Genomic DNA, 20,452 nt, shown 5'->3' on the forward strand with positions numbered 1-20,452 from the left:
TGAATGTACCTACTGTCATTTAAATAAAGGTAATGTAAAAATGCTATAAACTAGATTTTACTGGTAAACAGTTTTAATAGTAAGCCACCTTTGGCCCAAAACATACCACAAAAAAAGACAGGATCTAGGCTGCTAAAATACATGCAGGCATCTGGACCTTTAAAGCTATCCAAGGACACCTTTGTAATTTGTGTTGTGTAGAACTGCAGAACAGGTGATGGATAATACAAGACAAGTAGGATTAATATCTTAGTGTGGGAAACAGTAAGGCTTCCTTTTTGTGAATATGATGACTGAAGTTAAATTGATGGAATCTGGGTTTTTTTAATTAATTTTTGTTAATTCCTTTAAAGATCGGGAAACGTATCAGATTAGTTGATGTGATAGCGAATCTAATATGTAGATATTTAGTATTTTAGAGCTCACTTTTGCTTGGCTAAACTTTAACTTGGACTACTGTCTTGAAGATACCAACCTCCTGAGCCCTGTAGGGTGCCTCTGTAGCATTTCAACAAATAATGATTTCTTTCTTTTTCAGTTTAATAAACTGAAAAAGAACAAAAATTGCTCTTGCAGGATTTTAGATGTTTCTTATTTGATGAAGTTGGTTGGACCAACCATTTGTTAGTTTTTGCTTTGGGCACAGTTTAAAATATGAAACAATACTTTTTACTAGTATTGTAAACTTCGTAAGCGGAATTTATAAGTGCTGTTTGTACCTTATCATAGGAAAGAATGCAGGACCGTGAGTATCTGTGAATTCATGAAGTGACCTTCAAGACTCTTGTAGCAGCTCAGCAATACATACTTATATAAGAACTCCTAGCTAGAAACAAATGTATAGACTGAAGTTTAAAAAATTGCTTCCCTAGGGAACTGAGTGGCTGTACAATGAAAAGGATAATCTTACAGTTATCAAGGCAGGGTAAAGACATCTAATATATACTTCATGTGCTGCAAGTCATGGACCCCAACCAAGCCTTTTTCTTCACAAGTCACCTCTGAGGGGTGGGGGAAATAACTAGAGGGTTTTTGAAAACAGTTTTCTTTGTAGTTCAGACTTCAAGATATGCAGCATTTAGGGCTGCAGTGACACGTATCTGGTATTTCAAATTCATTCCATGCTTTTTTGTCAAAAATAGCATATCTGCTTCTTTAAATACAGAAGGGTAGTTAATCCAATTTTTAGGAATGATACTTGACACCCAGCTTTTAAAAGACCAGTTGCAGGGATAGATTGTACAAACTGAAAATGGCATAGAAAGATGTACACCAGTCAAGTTGGGCACTTAATTAATGTAAAAGGTGCATACAAAATCCTGCCTTTATCCTAGTGTTGAAGCCTTTGTATTTCTGGAATTCAGCACTTAACACTTCTTGAATTGGAGCTGACCCAGCTGTGCCAAAGCTGTTCTTTGAATATAGTCTGGTGTAGTTTGCTGAGGGATTTTTAGTGGTGCCAGCAGTTTCATGTTATATGTAGTCTGCATTACACTTATGCATTTTACCTGATCAACCTTTAATACAAAAAGATGTTGGGAGCAGGCTCGGAATACTGCAGAGTAGGTGAATCCTCTCCTTGCTGGGCTATGGTAGCGAGCCTTCTCTCTTTGTTTTTATATCTGCCCTTGTGAATCGTACATAACAGGTACACTAATTCAGAAATGCAGTAATACTTGTAAAAGGGCAAAGGAGCAGTAGATGATTAGGAGAGTATGTGAATTTAAATCCCTTCAGGCTGAGAAGGCAACCAAAGTCTTTCTTGGGCAGATGCTTTACTCACTAGACTAAAAGTAAGTGTACATTCATTTCTCTGCTTAGCAATGTTTTCAGTCCAGTGTGGTGATTTTTTGCTGATTTTTGTGGTTATTTGCCTGAACCCAGGGATTTCAGTATACTGCAAGTGTATTCTGAATATACCCACTGGGACTTTGCCCCTTACAGTGCTTATATAGAAGGAAAGCCACTACACAAGTGAGTATGGGTGTGCAGGAGACTGAATGCTTCAATAGCTGAACTATTCCTTGCTGAATCTTAGTTCCTTTAAAGGGGGGTGGAGTATAGCTGACTCAAAATTAAGCAACCATATGATTGTTTTGATTTTAGTTCTAGACGTGCTTCCTTGGGCTTACAGATCTATATGTATGTGTGTCTGTATGTGCCTGTGTGCATGTCAAGTAGTTTTCCTTTAGCCAGACTATCCCTAACTGTTTAGAGAGTCTCTTAAGTTGCTGACGTATTTGTTTTCTTTCAGTTAATAATGGGACTTGGCACTCAGGGAGCAGAGAAGAAGAGTGCAGCATCTATTGCCTGCTTCCTGGCAGCCAACGGAGCTGACCTCAGCATTCGTAATAAGAAGGGTCAGTCTCCTCTCGATCTCTGCCCTGATCCTAGTCTGTGCAAAGCACTGGCTAAGTGTCACAAAGAAAAAGTCAGGTTTGTATATTCATAAAGTATGCAGTTTCCAAATCTCTGCTTTCTGTAGATTAACTGATGTATTTAAAACATTGTGCCTTGATTAGCCATAGTGTTAATACATACAAGCTTTTTCTTGACTTTCAGTTAATTCTTTATTTTCTATGGTACATTGAATGCTATTTACAAATACATTAGTTGAAACTTACACAAGTCTTATAGGGCTTTCATACATGTTAATACAGAAGGGAGGAGAATGGGAAGGTGGCAACGTGCAAGTGGAGTTTGGTAGAACTTCAAACCATCCCAGAAAAAATGGGGAGGGGGAAGTCACTGAAAGAATAACTAAGCATTGTGACAGGTTGCCCAGGGAGGTTGTGAGATCTCTGTCCATGGGAGTTTTGAAGGCTGGAATGGGCAAAGCCCAGTATAACCTGGTGTGAATTCAGTGTTGACGCTGCTTTGAGAGGGTGACCTCCTGAGTACCTGTCAACCTGAATGATTGTGTAATTCTGTAAAAAGAGGAGGGGGTAGGCCTGATGTCTCAGAAGCACTTCTCTAGGAATTATGATTTCAGTTAAATGTCATGCTATCAAGTGCATGCAGTATAAGAAGTTTCAGCTTGCTACTTGTCCTAGTTGTGTTCCCATCATTGGCTTACATGATTCTCCTCCTTAATTCCTGTATGGAAATCAAAAATGTACTTTCAAAATGTCACTGAGAGACTATTTTTGTTGATGCTGCCCTGGTGTGTAAGGTGCTTATTTTCTTCAGTGTCTTTCTGTCTGTGTCTGTCCATCTGTCTCAGCCTCATGCCTGTGGCTGTTCTTTCTCGCCGCCTTTTATGGGCTTGCGAGGGCTGTAGGAATGAGCTGGTTAGGTTCAACATGTGCTCCCTCTGCCGGGTGAGCAGCAGCATAGGACGAAGATCCGAGGTGAATTCACTGCGGGAGTTTGGGGGTTCTTTTACAAGCCTGTCATTTGCTAAGCATTGGAAGTATATTCAAGATTAAGGTGTTAAGCTGTGCAGTTCTGAATCTACAGGGTATGTCTCTATTAATAAAGTAAACTCTTAGGATGGGAGGGAAGGGGTTTTTTATGTTCACAAGATACTATTCTAACCTGTGTGGCCTGTTTCCGTACAATGTCTTATCTGAGCGTGTGACCTTGCACTCTAGTATCAACTGTGTGTTTGGGAAAATGCAGTTCAGATTGCTTTATGGTGCTTGAATGCATAGGAGTATATAGATAAACAGCCAGTTGATGTGCATTTTAAATTAAGAATTTAAAAAATTTTTGAAAGTCTGACTACAAGATTTCTTTGTAGTGGTCAGGTTGGTTCCCGAAGTCCATCTATGATCAACAATGATTCTGAAACCTTAGAAGAATGTATGGTGTGTTCAGACATGAAGAGAGATACTCTGTTTGGCCCATGTGGACACATTGCCACGTGTTCTCTGTGCTCACCACGGGTGAAAAAATGCCTCATCTGTAAAGAACAAGTTCAGTCTAGGACAAAGGTAAAAACTTCCAAAGTTCATTGGTTCTCTTTCTGGTTTTAATGGAAAAGTAAAAAAGGAGATCAAGGAAAAGTGTAGTGTATTTTAAGTGGTATTTTGCCCTACAGGTGTCTCACTGGATGGAATTAATTTTGAATTGTGTAATGATATCTTGTCCCAACATTGTATGTTACTCTTTTCTGTTTGCCTGTACTCATGTCCCACCTTCCCCTCATTCTCTCCCCACCTTGCAATGTCTTTATTGTTCAGGTTCTCAGAGTTCCTAATACAGTCACCTGAGGATGCTTTATTTAAATAAATGCTATTCCCCTTTCCCTCCCTCCCTCCCCGCCCCACGGTATTTTTTTTTCTGTTAAGATAAATTCCTGCTTTTTGTGAAATATAATTTCCTTCAGTAATATTCAGTTATTCTGTGTTCTTTTATTCCTTAAGGCTGTTTGGAAAGATGATTTGCCTGTAAACTGAGTTAGTCAATATGTGCTTGTTTTTGAAGATAATAATTACTTTCAGCTTCCACCTTCTCTTTCTTTGGAATCATGAATCTCATGCTGTCTTTCTCCTTCAGAGTATCAACCAGTTGTGCCCTGTTTTGGCGACCTAATCCCAGTAAGGTCCTCGGGTTTCTCAAATGGTTGCTCCCTAGTATTTGTGACTGTATGGGTGCACCGCTGTTGCTTTTCTATTTGAGTATTCTTTCATTCCACATAACCACCAAGTCTTGTCCTTCTGTTGCCTTTTGGCTGTTTAAAAAAAATAAATAAATAAAAATACAGTGTTCCACACACGGATTTTTCCGATCTGTAGAAAACCCACTCTCTTCTTCTTGTCTTTTCCAAACTATCTTTGACTAGTCTGCTTTTGTGGTATGTTTTTTTTTCCTCTACCTGCAAGTAAATATAGGAATTGTAAATATGAATTTTTAATGTTTATACTATTCGCTCTCGTATTCTTACTTCTTATACTGTTCACTGTTGTGCAGTGCATATTTTCAAAGGCTGAATGTTAACATAGTGTGAGCTCCTTTTCTCTAGACTTTCGTCATAGTCAGTGAAAAGGTTCTGCCACTGGGTGATTCAGAGCACTTCTAATTCCACTCATGCATCTAAAGAAGCTAATCTATGGAAATCAGCTTTCCCAGATGAAAGCTAACCTATATGGATAACCTTTCTTTGATTTCTTCTGGTAAATTAAATTGAGTGTGTGTGGAATATCTGTTCAATACTTCTCTTACATTCTTTTGTATAAAAACTTATAGTAATACCTGCAAGGCTAAGAAATGAATGAACCTGGACAACAGTTCTATGAACTGGAAGTGGTGGTCCAGGCCAGTCTGAATGGACTGGTATGTGGTATCTCTGGTCACACTATGTATACAGTTCATCACATTAAAGGACTTGAGAAACCCTAACACAGAATATTGAAACAGATTACTGTAAAAGTCTCTTGTAAGTGAATTTCATAGAACCATAGAATAGTTTGATTTGGAAGGGACCCTTAAAGTTAGTTATCTAGTCCAATGCCCCTGCAATGAGCAGGGACGCCTTCCACTAGATCAGGTTGCTCAGAGCCCCGTCCAGCCTGACCTTGAATGTTTCCAGGGATGGGACATTTACCACCTCGCTGGGCACAACTTGTTCTAGTGTTTCACCACCTTCATTGTAAAATATTTCTCCCTAAATCTACCCTGTTTTAGTTTAAAACCATTACCCCTTGTCCTATCACAACAGGCCTGCTAAAATGTTTGTCCCCATCTTTCTTATAGGCCTCCTTTTAAGTACTGACAGTCTGGAATAAGGTCTTCCTGGAGCCTTCTCCTCTCCAGGCTGAACAACCCCAAATCAAGTATATATGGTAGAACAAAGGAGGGGGAAAGAATAAAGAAAAAGAAACATATACTGCCTTAGCTGCTTCTCTGTACCTGTCAGTGTACTGAACGTATAAATATTGCCAGGAAATATCTAGTCTTAGAAGTCAGCATGACAACTCATTTAAGTTGCATTTTGAGGTGCTGAGTTAGTTAAAATAACACTAGATGGAGCTACTTAAAGTTCACATGCCTTGCCAAAGAGAGTATAAAAGCAAATTAATGTAGAGAGCAGGAGATAAAATTTTCTCATATGTGTGCTTACTGTTCTTTACAGATTGAAGAATGTGTAGTATGTTCAGACAAAAAGGCAGCAGTGCTTTTCCAGCCTTGTGGTCATATGTGTGCCTGTGAGAGTAAGTAAACTTGACAGAGGTTCTTTTTGAAGTAGTTGTGAAACAGAATATTTTTAATCAGATTGCTAAAAGCTCATCAGTAATCTGACTTCAGGTCCAATTTACTTGATAGTCTGGTGCACTGGTCAGAATTTTGGCATTATTGGCGTGTTGGTAATGAAATAATTGGGGGACAAACTGGAGATTTTCAAAAATTCAGAAAGCAAGCACTCTTCTGTCTGAATTATTTAATTGTGAGTAGGCTTGCTTAGTTTATAGAAGCCTGCTGTATATCATTAAAACTTCTGAAGGTAATTAGAATTCATTTTATTGCTGCTTTGTGGATTTTTTTGCATTCAGGTGTGCAGAAGGTGTTCTGAAAGAATATTGTAAATAAATCTTTAATAATCTTCATTACGAATGTACAGATTTACACATGGGCTATATTTTTCCCTAAAACACACATCATACATCTTTGCAAAGAGCACTGGTTATGATTCACTCTGATTTGTCTTATGTATCAAAAAAAGACATAGGAGATCTCCAGATTTTTTTTTTTGGAGAATATGTGGGTGAGAATGCAGCCATTACCTTGTCAACAGGCATTTCAGGGCTTTGTTGAAGGGTATTTGCCTAGAGAAGAGCAGTCCTTGTTGCTGAGAATCTACATAAGAGGTACTGTAATCATTCCCATAAGTAACTGATTGCTTGGTCTCACTAAAGAAGTCTTGTTTCTTCCTCTGTTCTGGCTGAGAGACCTGACATTGAATCACTGATCTGGCCTCTTTCACTATCTGCAGTTGAAAGATGATGAGAGAAGTTTTTTTTTGATTAGTTTCCCAGGAAGAAGACAGCAAAAAGATTGATTGCTGTGGTGAAGGATTTCAGCAATGCAATACACATCACCAGGTCTAAGCTGTAACAAGGACAGCAAAAGGTTTAACAGAGATGTAGATGATTTCTTTCCAGATTATTCTCTGAATGTCTTGTTCAAGCAGGATGAGAGAGAGTCTTCAAGTCTGTGTAGTTTATAGGACCCACTCTGTTGATTCACAGTAACCTTCAGCATTTATGAGACATAATAATTTGCCTTTTGTAGAAAAATTACAGCCTCCTTGCTAGGATTATATCAAAAGATACAGGTTTACTCTTAAGGTTAAGGAGCCACACCTGTTTGCCCCTGGAGCATTAGGACAGTAAGTGAGATCTTTGTTCTAAAGTTAAAAACAGGTAGTCAAGACATTCTTGGAAGTTCTGGTCTGAAATGTGTGTGATTTTACTTTTTTAACTTCTGTAATTTTTGTGGAATAGATATCCATTTGGAGGAGGAGGAACCTGCTCGCTTGAAATACATTAAAAGAAGATAAACAGGTTTACTTCAGTTCCCAGCCAAGACGCTGTTTATAGGTGTGATTTGCAGAAAATGATGCAAAGATGAACACAAGTAGTTATTTGTATTACAAGCATCTATTATGGCATTGCTGTAAATAAACAAGTTCATGGATAGGAAGGAAGAAAAATGAAATATCAGGACTCAGAGTTGATTTATTTCTATGTCCCCTCAGATTGTGCAAGCTTGATGAAGAAATGTGTACAGTGTCGGGCAGTGGTTGAGCGAAGAGTGCCTTTCATAATGTGCTGCGGAGGGAAAGGTACAGAAGATACCACTGACGATATTTGTGAGTGACTCCAAAACCCGTACTCTTTCACCTTCCCCCACCAACTTCTTATTCTCATTCTTTTGAATGACCTAAATCTTTCCTCTCCTTTTTAAAGAAAGGTTTAATAAAACCAGTGTTGAGCCAAGTATCCATTTGCTGTTCCTACATTGGTAGCAGCAGCTGCAATGGTGACACCAGTTACTGTACTAAAGGATTGCTTCCAGAATCTAGAGTAGAAGCTGAAACATATATGACTTCTTGGCCACTTATTAATGTCCTGTGAAGCAAAAGCTGAAGATTGTCTGTAACTGTGCACATGAGCAAAGAAATGTTTTGGGTTTTTTGCTTTGCTTTGCTTTTTTTTTTACTCCTGGAACTCTCTGACTGATGAAGGAATGGTAAATATTTTGCTTCTAGGTACAAGCAACTTTAATGATAGATTGTTTGGTTTGACTTCTCTTGCTTTGACTGGTTTTTAAACTTGTGACTTCTCTGAATAGTTTCTGTTAATTATTTGCATTTACTCTGTGTGTGTATGCAGTGTTTGAATTGAGTTTATGTGAATTGGCATTTAGGTCATTCGTGTCATACTGTTCTTAAATAGATAAATACAAGAATAATCCTTAAAATCAGGTTTTTAATACTCACACTGGAAATTTAAAATCTGAAATACTTCTCAATTTTTCTGTTTCTTACAGTAACATTGCTTCCCGGGTCAGTCAAATACAGGAATGTTAATCTGAGTTTGTTCAAATTTTGAACAAAGAACTTCCAAGATGCTTGTGCAGTTTTGAACAGCAAATAGAATTGGTTATGTAGATAAGAAGTCTTTTCAGTGTGAAATAATTTGACCTTGCTCTTTACATGTGCAAAAAAATTTACTGCAGGAACTTCACTGCCAAGTAAGAACTCGTGAGAACATTAAGGGGCTGCAGACATTTTGAGCATCATTATTGAGGAAATAGTTGTCAAAGCAGCATTGCTGCTCAGAGAAGTCAAAGAACTCAAAAGTTCTTTATGAATTGAGCTGCAGTGCTGTCATAGTGAATGTAATTAGACTATCAAATATGTTTGACTAACATTTCAGATAATTGAAAAAATGTAGTTAGTGCACTGGAAATAATCATTCCTGTTTCATTAGATTGATGCATAATCACATATCTTTATTTTCTCTAAATTACAGCAAGTGGAAACATTCCAGTTTTGCAGAAAGACAAAGACAACACCAATGTCAATGCGGATGTACAGAAGCTGCAGCAACAGTTACAAGACATCAAGGAACAGGTAAAAGTGCTGGATAAAAATTTTATGGACCACTAAAATTGAAAAAGCCAATGCATCTTCTGTTATTTAAAACAAAATGACATGTCGAAGTGCTTCAGTTCTTAAATTTCTGTTAAATAACCAGTATCTTGTGTGTGTGATGTGGCTTGTATGTCTTCTATGTACAGGTTTAAAAAAAAAAAATAAAAATCAAGTGGCCGTGTTTGATAATCCACCTATTAGAGCATCTGTGTTGGTGTGACTAAACAAGAATGCTCTGCTCAGTATGTTCTCTGCCTGTTTAGCTGACCTGAGTGTACAGGTACAGCAGAAGCTGTTTTCACAGAAAGTAATAAAAGTAGATATTCTTCATTATTCTGTATCTACCTCAATCTTTACTTGTCTGTTTCATGAACTGCCTTTGAATAATGGCTGGCAGTTACCTGTTGTATGAAGGCTATAGTTTATGTACTCTTCAAAAAATTTTATGGTTGCAAAATTAAAACCTTTGAAACTACTGTACATGTAATTTGAATATTTGGAATGTAAATGGTAAGGTTTGTCTTTTCGAATTATGCATAGTGTTTGCAGGAGGAAATTTATAAAAGTTGACTGTAGATTGTATTGATTATTCGCTGTTGAGTTACATGCAATTTAGAAACCTAACAAAAAAACAAAAATTAATGTTTTGGATAACTGACAGTTATCTATTTGAATTTGTTACATCTGTAAGTCTAGTTCCATTAGAAGTGCTTAAGTAGTGGTCTACATGCAGAACTTTCATATGTTAAATTACTAAATTGTTTCCTTGCTTTTCCATCTGCACAAAGAAAAACTTGATTTTGAGATTTTTCAGCAGTAAAGGACCTGGGTATCTGACTATTGTATGAACTCACTCTCTTAGAACCCCGATAGTGAGATTTTTGGCTTCCTTATGTATAACACAAGTGGAAGAGACTTTTCATGGATACAGGAAACAGAGAAGTGTTCTTACTGTGTTACTTGTCTTTTCCTCTTGTAGGCTTACAGTAGTCAGTAATACTTCAGTGATGCCAGCATCACATTTAGTCCTGGTAGTTGTTGTTCTCAGCTGTTCATGTGTGTGAAAGCTAAGACTCAAGTGTTTAGATCACCAGTTTTACAGCCCATATCTCTAAATGCCTTAAATTTGTGAACTGATATGCTGCCAAATTTTAACCTCAGTGGCATGTCTGTGAAGAGCTGTTCCTGTTGTATGGGAACTTGGCCAACACCCCAGTAACAGAAATTCAAATATACAATTCAAAGCAGATTCTTTTGTCTGCAAAAGAACATGCAGATTAAAAATTGTCATTTGAAAAATGCATGTCTGTCTCGATGATAACGTTGGGAGTTTCTAGATATCTCTGACTTCTTACATCTACTCGTTCACTTTTTAACACTGGATGAAAAGAATAAGACTACTGCTTTGGCATGTAAAATGATAGATGCAAAACATGCAGATGAATGTTTAAATGCAAGTAATCTATTCAGATGTATATTTTTCTTTTCTGGTTACGTTATTTTAGGAGTTTCTAAAAGATGGGAGTTCTATTTCGGTATGCTAATGCTTTTATGTATAGGGACATGAAAGGAAAACTACTTTGTTACAGTTTTTCTTCTTGATTAAGGAAAACTGAAAAAACTTAGGGTTTTTGTATTCTTAACAATTTTGTCTTTGGGATTTGCTAGCCAGAAGCTTTCTAACTAGAAAGTTATGCTGTATTAGGGAGAAGAGACTACTTCATACATGTCATTTTCTACTTGTATTTTCATATTTGGTTTTCATATTTGCAATAGTAAGAAAGATCTAATACTGGAATTTTTTGGGAATTCAAGTGCATTCTTTTGCTTTGAAATACCCTTTTGTCCAATAATTTATTTTAAATCAGTATAAAACTGAAGATTGTTCAATGCCTCTGACTACAAAGAGGTGGTTCTGGTCATTCTTGTGTGCATCTTCATTTGCGACTCTTTCATGTTTTCCTTAGTGTCTTTTCTGCTTAGTCTTGTGACAGGGCAAGTTATGAATCATACTTGTGAGTATCAAGTTGGATGTGATTAAAATTAGTCATCTCGTCTTTTAAATTTGTGCTGGAAATGATGCACAGTATTCCGCTATAATTGTGTATTCTTTTGATTTGTGTTTTAACAGTTCAGTCTTCATCTTACATTGATATTTTTGTACTTAAAATTAATTTGTTCTCTTTCAGCAGGTATAATCCTATGTTTCAACTCATACCTTCAATGATAATCTAATATGTTAGTGCAGCAAGCTTTTAAAACCATTTCTGGTGCCAAGCAGAAGTGATGCTGATGTCAACAGAATCTCCCACATCTGATGACCACACCATTCTTCAGGGATTCCCTGAATGTGAACCCTTTTGACTGTAATTGCAATACCTTCATTCCATTTCATACATAATCACCATCATCTGTCTGATATCTTACGTATGTTCCTTCACCATACTTACATCACTTTCTTTCTCCTTAAAAATAAATTTATTTTGTCACTGTGCACCTGTATATTGTTGGAAAAACTGTTTTTAGAAATGAGGAATTGCTGTTTCAGGCAGTTTAAAATGCCTTGTTAGTGGTAAAAATTGATTTGAATTGCAAACCTAGTTATACTTAAAGGTATGATGAGCACTTTTTCAGACTACTTGTACTTATCCAAAGAAGTAATTCTCACACAGAACAAGTATAGTGCCTTTTTATGCCATTTGCTTTCATTCAAAAGATGGGAGTCAAATGTTTCATGTGGATAAAAAAAGTAGAGTGTGGTTTCACGCAGAGGATATTCTAACAAACTAATAGTACAATAGAAACAGATACTGCTTATTTCTGGCTGCTCTGGCACAAACTGGGTGTAAGGCATGCAGTGAACTTTCTTCCAGTGTAAAAGTGCGTATAAGCTGGTGGTTAAGTAATGAAAGCTCCTTGAAAGTTGGGTAAAACTCAGATGTTTAGGCTTGTATCCCACTGGGAAGCTGCTGATCTAATCTAGAAAATCCTTGTCAGAATAGAACTGCATAGCAAACAGGAAGTTTGGTTGTTCCTGCCAGCTGAATTCTCCTACTGTATGAAGTAACTTAAATGTTAAAATAGTATCATATTAAGAAATTAAATAGCTAATGTATTTTATATACTCTGCATTTGTACTAAGCAGGAGAAATTGGGCAATTTGCTAATGCTGCATGCAATTGCAGAAAAGATGTGTAAAAATGAAAATGTTAGGTTTTCTGTGCTTCACTGAATGAAACAATCAAAAATAATGGTGTTTGAACAGATTATTTTTTTTATTAGTTCTCAGTCCCTTGATGGATGTTTTCATTTTCAAATGATGGTGTGGCATTTGGAGAGAAACAGACCCTTGTAACTTCAGTAATTCTGACATTATATTTAGGCACAAAAGCAAATAATTACACTAAAAACATAGAATAAAGGCTACAAGTTTTTTCTCCAAAGGTAAGGTTCAGGTTTGCTTTGTCAATCCTTTGTCAAAGGGTGTCATGTCAGTACTACCAGGTTATAGACACTTGTCACGGGACAGCTATATATTAATTAGAAATAGCTGTTTGATATTTGAGGACTGTAGGTTACTGAAGGAAGAATGCTCTAATTGTCCCAGTGGGATGTGAAGGTGATGACTTGGTGTGAATGGAAAAATGAGCAGGACTGACTGACACAGTTGGTCTTTTGCAGATTTTTAGTTTGAGAGTGTTTTCTTACAGTACTGTGGAAATTCTGGCAAAGCTGGAGCACAGCATTTTTGGGGAGAGTGAAGGGGTTTTTTTTAAATATAAATTGACATAGGGTTTTATCTGAAAGTTTTACATTCCTGCTAGCCCATTGTACTGGTATCCTGGAGATTAAAATAGGCGTTTGGCCAGATTCCATGCCACTTTAAACTCTGTATAAGCAGACTGCTGGTGAATTTTTTTGGTCTTCAACTAAGCTATCTACCCTAGGAGCTAATACCTATTGATAGAAGGTATGCTTTAAGGTTGTACTGAATAGGTTTCCTGCTATGGATTCTCTCTGCCATGAGATGAACAAACTGAAGTAAACCCCTGACCATGAGTATGGAAACAAGTCACAGGTGCAAGGTGGTGATAAAATGAATTTGCATTTGAAATATAAACCCTGTCAGTATTTCATATTATACGTGAGATCAACATTTATAAGTGTTAGATGTAAGTAGTGTGTCTCAGATCTGAGGACATCTTAAATTTGATTTGTTGGACTACAGAACGGTCTTAACAATTATCTGTTATAACATCTATTCATTTACTAACCTTTGGCAAACTGTTATAAATGAAATCCTAATGTGGCTGCAGTATGTTTATGGTGAAGGAACATGCCTTACCAAAACTTCAATTTCTGCATGTGACAAAAGGTGAAGGACATTGTTCCTTAGTGGCTTGGTACAAAATGAACTTTGCTATTGAAGAACTTTTAGGACATCTTTTTTGGGCATTGGCTGTCACTTTAATGCTCAGCAATTAAAACTGATTTTAAAAGTTTGCTGTGCTACTGTTACAACTGAAGGTCACAGATCTATTAAATTGTTCTTCATTTGAAACTTGAGGTGTTCTTTTGGTTGAAAATCCAGATAACTTCCATGAACAAAGGCTGGAATTACCAGCATTGAATCTTTACATACGATATTGATCATGCAGCATTTTTATTACTTCTGTATGTGTTTAGTGCTTGGTGTTTAAAGGTAAGTATATGAATTATTAGGTAGCCTGAGAAGAAATTGGTAAATCATTACCCAAGCATTGTACACTGTGGTGTGTGTTCCCTGGAAGATTACATGACATAAAGGGGAACGTTGCTGAAGAATGTCTTAATGTTGCAAACTTGGGTAATGATATTGAGAATGTGATGTCAACCTACTACTGGATTGTCTTTCTTAAAGGGATCATATTAGGAAAAAAGATACATAGGGGTTTTTTCATCTTGATGGGGTAGGAGAAGCCCAAATATTTTAAGTCAATGTGAAGTAAAAATGTGATTTAAAAAAAAAATTCTTAGCTTTCAGGTTAGTGGCAGGGTTATGCTATGGCAATGATCTGTTATGCCTAAGAAGGCATATTTATTGTTAAATTTCAGTAATTTATATATTGCATATTTGATACTGTATCGCTACTGCCATTGACTGTGTAACCTGTCAAACTCTTTTACAGACTATGTGTCCTGTCTGTTTGGACCGTCTGAAGAATATGATCTTTCTTTGTGGCCATGGAACATGTCAACTCTGTGGAGACCGAATGAGTGAATGCCCTATATGCCGCAAAGCAATTGAACGAAGGATCCTTTTGTATTAAGTAGTGGAACCAATGTCTCTTATTAGCTTATGAAATAGTAAGGACATTTTGATGATTTAAATCTCCATAAGTTTGAAAGGCAGTAAAGGGTTCTAATGAAAACATTTCTAATACTGTAGCATAGGTTCATTACATGATAGTTGTTTAAAGACTGTGAACACACCAAATAAGAGAACAGTATTTGAACAGTCAGCTTTTAGCTTTACCAGTAAACATCTAAGCCTGAAGCTATTAAAGCAGTCTTTTTTTTCCTTTTCTTTCTGTCTTCTTCTTCCCCTTAAAGTTTAAAGGGACAATCTTATTTTGGTTTCGTTCATGTTTTTTAATGTGTGTATCAGGTGTCAAGTGATGTAAGGGGGTTTTTTGTATTGTCAGTTAATATCAAATATAAATATTTAGCATTTTTTTTGGTTTATGCATTTCTGGACAATGTAGAAATTTCCTGTGACAGTTATGATTCACAATAATTCTGTCTTGAAATATACAATAATGCAAAACCAATACAAAGTGTATACACAGTAGTAATAAATATACTATTCCCATAAGATTGGACCTCAAAATACAATGTTATGGTAATTCTAACTTTATCATGCCCTTTGCTGAGGATGGATTGGGAAAGAAACGGTAAAAAGAAAAATCTAGTTTAGAAACATTATGTTCCCAAAACTGAACTTTAGTCTAACAGGTTCAAGCCAACTTAAATAGTGAACTTCTTCATTCTGCTAGCCACATAATTTTGTATGGTATTGCTTTTATCTTGACTGGAAAGGAAAACATGCGAGCAGTGGGTCAGCCGTTTCAGATGAGTGAATTTGATCGTTTGTAGAGGAACATATATATATATGTGGGGCCATTTAAAAAATTCTGGGTCTATGGATTAGGAAAAACTAGAGATTTTGCAAGATTTCCTCTCTTAAATTAGTTTTGTTTTCTCCAGGCAAACAGTATCAACAGCAAAAGAGAAGATTTAATATTGCTTATTCATCTAAGTTGGGTGTTAACACTAGGACTTATCTGTGAACATTACTGGGTAATACTGCAAATGAAGATACTGCTGACAGAGCAGTGAATTTTGTGAGCCATGCCTGGGTGAGTTGAAGTTTGCTGAAGGAGTTAGCTGTCACTGATGTGACAAAGAGGTGTTCCTGACTCCGAAAATGGTACTGTCAAGAACTGCAAACTATTAACGTTTTGATAACAAGTACATCTTTCCATCTTTTTGCATGGAAGAAATTATGCTGATATAAGGATCTCCTGTAGCTAAAAGGAATGTGTGCTCACTCCTAAGTGTTTTGGCAGTTTTTTGAGTGCATAGTTCATGTAGCCTTTTGCCATTGTACAGACTTCATTTGGATGTGCTCTTTGCGGAACTATAAAAAAAATCCATGCTGGAGTCATTTAGGTGCCTTACTTGCAGCTGAGATTAATTTCTCATTTAATTCTCATTGTGTATGTCAAAAAGGTGGAAAAAGGGATAGTTCAGAGGAAGATTCATGTAAGGATAAAGGTATAAAATTGTGATCTCTTTAGATAAAATATTCTCAGTCATTTGAAGCTTATGTTGATTTGCCAGAATTGTGCAAACATTGGCAGAAATCTCAGAAGAATGTTACTAGTAAACTGTAAAGATAGGTGAACTTTTAACCAGTAAGGTTTCAACGCTGAATAGAGTTTTCCAGGAAACAACTACAGTGTTATATGGGAAAAATGTATGTAGAGTGGCTTTTAACATAGCAAAGTTATGTAATACGCAGCCTTTCTATAGCCACCTTCAGTCCTGATCCAGAATTGCAAATGTTCGTCATTCTTTTCAGTAATTTTTCATTGGATACAATCTCAATCTGGAGTCGATATAGTAGTCTGTTTTATTTATATACTAGTAGTCATCTGTTCTCAGATAATCTGTGTGTCTGCCTTCACCAAATGAAATAGTCCTCCCTTTTCTTGCTTCTTGGGTTCCTATTCTAAAATACCAAAATTTCGAGGAGCTTTGGAAAGTTTTTGATATCAGGCTTTTTTTCAGTTCAGCATTTCGCTATCTCCACTTAAGCTCTGAGTGCACCTGAGTGTTCATTGCAATTTTTATTTGGCCAATATGCATGTCACTAGGTCTGATTATTTTTTTGTAGTATGTTTGACAGCTACAGTATAGTAGGCTTCAGTTTCCTGTCAGTCTTCCTCTAAAAATAATTTTATAATAGGATGTGCTATTTGAAAATCCATTCTAAGTTTTAGCCTGTAATGTATCAGATGGTACCTTGGTTTCCTCTGGCTCTGGTAGACATTTTGAATATTGTGTCCTATTTATTTTTCAAGGGGACCTCTATAAACTGCTGTGAGCACAAAGGCAGGGCAGATTTCTTGTTGATAATGCAGCTCAAAACTGAAACCTCAGTATAGCAGTTGGGATTTTCCTAATTCTTCTTCACTGGACCAAGCCAGAAATACTTGAAAGTATTCCAACTTAGCATCATTTGAATAATTCAGCTGAGTAAAAACTGATCTAAAGCATCCTGGGTGGGAAACTGGAGTTGAATGTTAAATAGTCCTTGTCTGCAAGAGGCGCATATTGTAGCATAGATAGGCAAGTGCTCTGTTAGGCTTGTGCTTTTCAACAGGGAAGCTGCAAGTTACTTTATAACACTCAGTATTTGGATGCCTTCACAGTCCTATCGAAATAGAGACAATAACTGAAGGTGGTGTTCTAGGAGAAGCTATAGTCTTCTATACTGTAGTCACACCAGATGCATGTGACTGCATACAAGTTTGTGATTGGACTTGTTCGGCATTGCTGTGTGCCAGTTGAAATTAAATTATGTCAACTTGATGCTATTATGATGCCACGAGAAACAACTGAATTGGAAAAACTAGGTAAGCTAATAAACATGCTTGAATTATTAATATAGTCCACTTAGTAACAGGTGAAAGAGTCTTATATTGGGAAGGCTATACAGTGCTTGCCTTTCAAAAAACTTAATGAGGGAAAATGTTTGCAAATCCAGTATCATTTATGGAAATATTTAGATTCACATGCTGTCTTTGGATTCTGATGTAGAAGGTGGACTAGTGTTGCTGAGGTAGCTAGTAAATTCATTCACTCAATTTAGTCTGGTATCATCTGTGCAGTATGCACAGAGTGTGAATGTTTAATTGGATAACAAATAATCGAAGGATGAAAAACAGAAGCTCAGTTGGAAGCCAAAGGGATTTAACAAGTAGGAGAGTTGAGGATATGTCATTGTGCCTCTGTCTTCAGCAAAGATGAAAGTGTAAATCTCATTACTATTATTGGGGAGCAAAGTGAAAATTAGAAAAAAATCAGTAAGTCGTTTATCTCTTAATATACTGTAAAATCATAAAATGTAAAAGTTGCAATCTTTGATTATGAGTATCCCCCATTTGAAATTAAATTGAATGAAGTATCGCAGTTTGTTTCTTGAAACAATCAAGAAGGCACCTAATAATGTGTATTGTTCAGGTGTGAGGTGTGCCCAGGTGTTTAAGTAAAATACTTTTTTTTTTCCATTTAGTAAAATACATAAACGGTCACATCAGTACACAGTGATTTAAAGTATAAAGACAACCTAAGAGGCTAACAGAATATGCTAAATAGTTGTAGCTTCTTAACTTCTGTATAACTATGTTTGACTTTTTTTTTTCCCCAAACCTACTGTCTATCAATTACCCTGAGCTCATATGGCACTTCTCGAAATTTGGGCTATTATTACCTACTTTCCATTTGTTGAAATACTGTGTACTTGTCTGTTGGGGTTTGGAGGAACCCCTTTTTTGCTGAAGTGGATACTGAAACTTACACTGGCAAGATGATAAACAAGTTACTTTGTAAACGTGAAAGTTTGATTCAGAGGTGTTGTTCTTAACTTGGACTGGGTGAGAATATAGCAGATTTGCACAAGTACTTGTGCCTTGTTAGCATAGTCTTACAATCGGTATTTTAGCTTCTTTTAAAGACGTGAAATGGTCTTCTAAAAATAATCTGATTTAAGTACTTATTGTGTAGATATTTTCTAGAGATGAAGTTTTATGTATGCCTAATTATTTTTAGCAGTATTAATTGCAGTTTGTGTAAACACTAAATTGTTTGAAGAAGCTACTTTGAGCTAGTGATCTAAGCTTCCTCTACAAAATGTCAGAAACTTAATTTTACTCTTCCAGTAGCAGCTGGTGAACTGAAGAGCCTATCCTGTTCTTTGTGCTGCATGGGTCAAGTTTTCACTTTAAAAAAAAAAAAAAAAAACCAACAAAACAAAAACAAAACCAACAACACTACAATCTTAACTTTTAGCAGTGCTACCTCCTTTCTGTCAAAGTACTGAATTCTTCTCTAGTTGTTCTTTGTCTTTGGGAAGGGATGGGGAACACATCAGTTTTGTTTTGCTTCATCAGTTTTGATGTCTGAATACATTGCGAAAGTTTTTTTTTTTTTACTGACTGTATAAATTACATACGATGGAAGTGTGTGATTTGCCACAATGTACATTGTATATCATCCTTGCATAAGTTGCTGGAATTCACACTATTGTCTTTTCATGCATTTCATAACTTTTTTTGTGTTGACAAGGCAAAACTGTTATCTGCAGAAGTTTTAATATGTGCCATTTTTATACCTAAGCCTGTGGTAAATATGAAAGTTCTGACTCAGGGCTTTTTAACAACTTTAACACGTTCACAATATTCTTCAGCACATCTTGGAGAATAGTAGAGATTTAATGACTGTACAGTGCCTTGATAGAACTGTTGAATGGGCAGCAGCCATAGAGTCCTTACAGAATGCAAGTACCTTTTGAATCCAGTTAATGAGTTGATGTTAATATAATTGTAATATCCCTGTCATGGATTTATAAACTTGTATATACTTTCTGTAAAGGAAAACCAGCAAATTTAGGTATTAAGCTTTCTGAAAGTTGTTTGGATTGTTGCGCCTGTCATGGGGTTCTGAAGGATGTAGTATTCAAATTTAAAGAAGCAGCATTTGTGGCAAAAACAGCCGATAAAATGTTCTGTATGTGACATTTTTAGTGTGAGGGGAGAGGTCATTGTATAAACAAACATGTAAAAATACCTGCTTTACTCTGGCCCAGTAAGTCTTTTATAAGAGAGAGAGATAATCAGCAACAAATCTGTATGTTTGCATGCCATTTCATAGTTACAAAAATTTAAGTCTCATTTTGAGCTTCTAGGAAATACTTTCTTTGTCCCAAGCTTAGTGTCTTTATGACTGCAAACTAAACTATTCATGTTAGAAAACAGGTTTTACTCAACCACAGGAACATTTTTGCTTTTGTTGAAACCGACTTTGTATTTTCAGTAAATTGTAGATTTTGACATGACTGTTTATTGGAGAAATTTAAGGTTGTCTGTGTGAATGTAGTGGATTTCTGTATGCAGATAGCACTATATTATTGCTTTCATTAAAACTGCTTAGCAAGGTCTAAGCTTTTCAAAGGAAATGCTAATGTACTGTATGGTTAATAAAACTTATATAAAGATATATATTGACTTTTGCAAAAGCTTTGATTTAAAAGTGTAATTAGACTGAATTAATACTGATTTTTGTGCACACATCATTGGGAAGGGACTGGTGGCTCATTTGACTTCCTCCTTAGTTGTAGTGATGCTAGATGTCACCATGGAATTAGAAAATTTTATACCTGAACAAACGTTTGGTAACTGTTAGTTGTTGGCATATAATGTTTAAAAGCACACCAGACTTTATTGAGAAAGTTTGCAATCCAAACTTCAAAAAATTCTGATTCTTTACAGAGTATCCCTGAAGAGTGAGTTTATAGTGACATCAGAAATGCTATGTGCCTTTGAATTTCCCCCATACTCAAATATTCCTTAAGCAGCACAGTGGGAGTATGAAGAGTGGATTATGTTGTAGCAACAAAAAGGTTGATCTAAAATTTGTATCTATAGCATATGTGCAGTTTTTTCTGTAAATCCATAGTTCATAATACTGATCAGAGCTGCTGTTAAATTTATGTTAGACTCCGGGTTTACTTATAATTGAATGGCCTTT

General features: G+C 36.2%; 1 protein-coding gene across 6 annotated transcripts in view; it reads left to right on the plus strand.

Annotated features, from left to right (window-relative positions):
* The window catches only part of MIB1 (MIB E3 ubiquitin protein ligase 1), an 82,627-nt gene extending 62,706 nt beyond the window's left edge, over positions 1-19,921 (plus strand). For 3 of the 6 annotated variants that reach the window (XM_074879343.1, XM_074879315.1, XM_074879357.1), the window contains 6 exons: positions 2,255-2,436; positions 3,743-3,935; positions 6,077-6,155; positions 7,700-7,813; positions 8,979-9,079; positions 14,269-19,921. In XM_074879343.1, coding sequence (XP_074735444.1) covers positions 2,255-2,436; positions 3,743-3,935; positions 6,077-6,155; positions 7,700-7,813; positions 8,979-9,079; positions 14,269-14,409 — 810 coding nt within the window. In that variant the 3' untranslated portion in view covers positions 14,410-19,921. Of the gene's footprint in view, positions 1-2,254; positions 2,437-3,742; positions 3,936-6,076; positions 6,156-7,699; positions 7,814-8,978; positions 9,080-11,289; positions 11,467-14,268 lie in introns of all 6 variants that reach the window. The other 3 variants (XR_012630267.1, XM_074879324.1, XM_074879334.1) reach the window with 3 other exon arrangements.
* The last annotated feature ends 531 nt before the right edge of the window (positions 19,922-20,452 follow it).

The sequence above is a fragment of the Strix uralensis genome, chromosome 1 (genome assembly GCF_047716275.1).
Source record: "Strix uralensis isolate ZFMK-TIS-50842 chromosome 1, bStrUra1, whole genome shotgun sequence".
In the NCBI taxonomy this organism is placed as follows: domain Eukaryota; kingdom Metazoa; phylum Chordata; class Aves; order Strigiformes; family Strigidae; genus Strix; species Strix uralensis.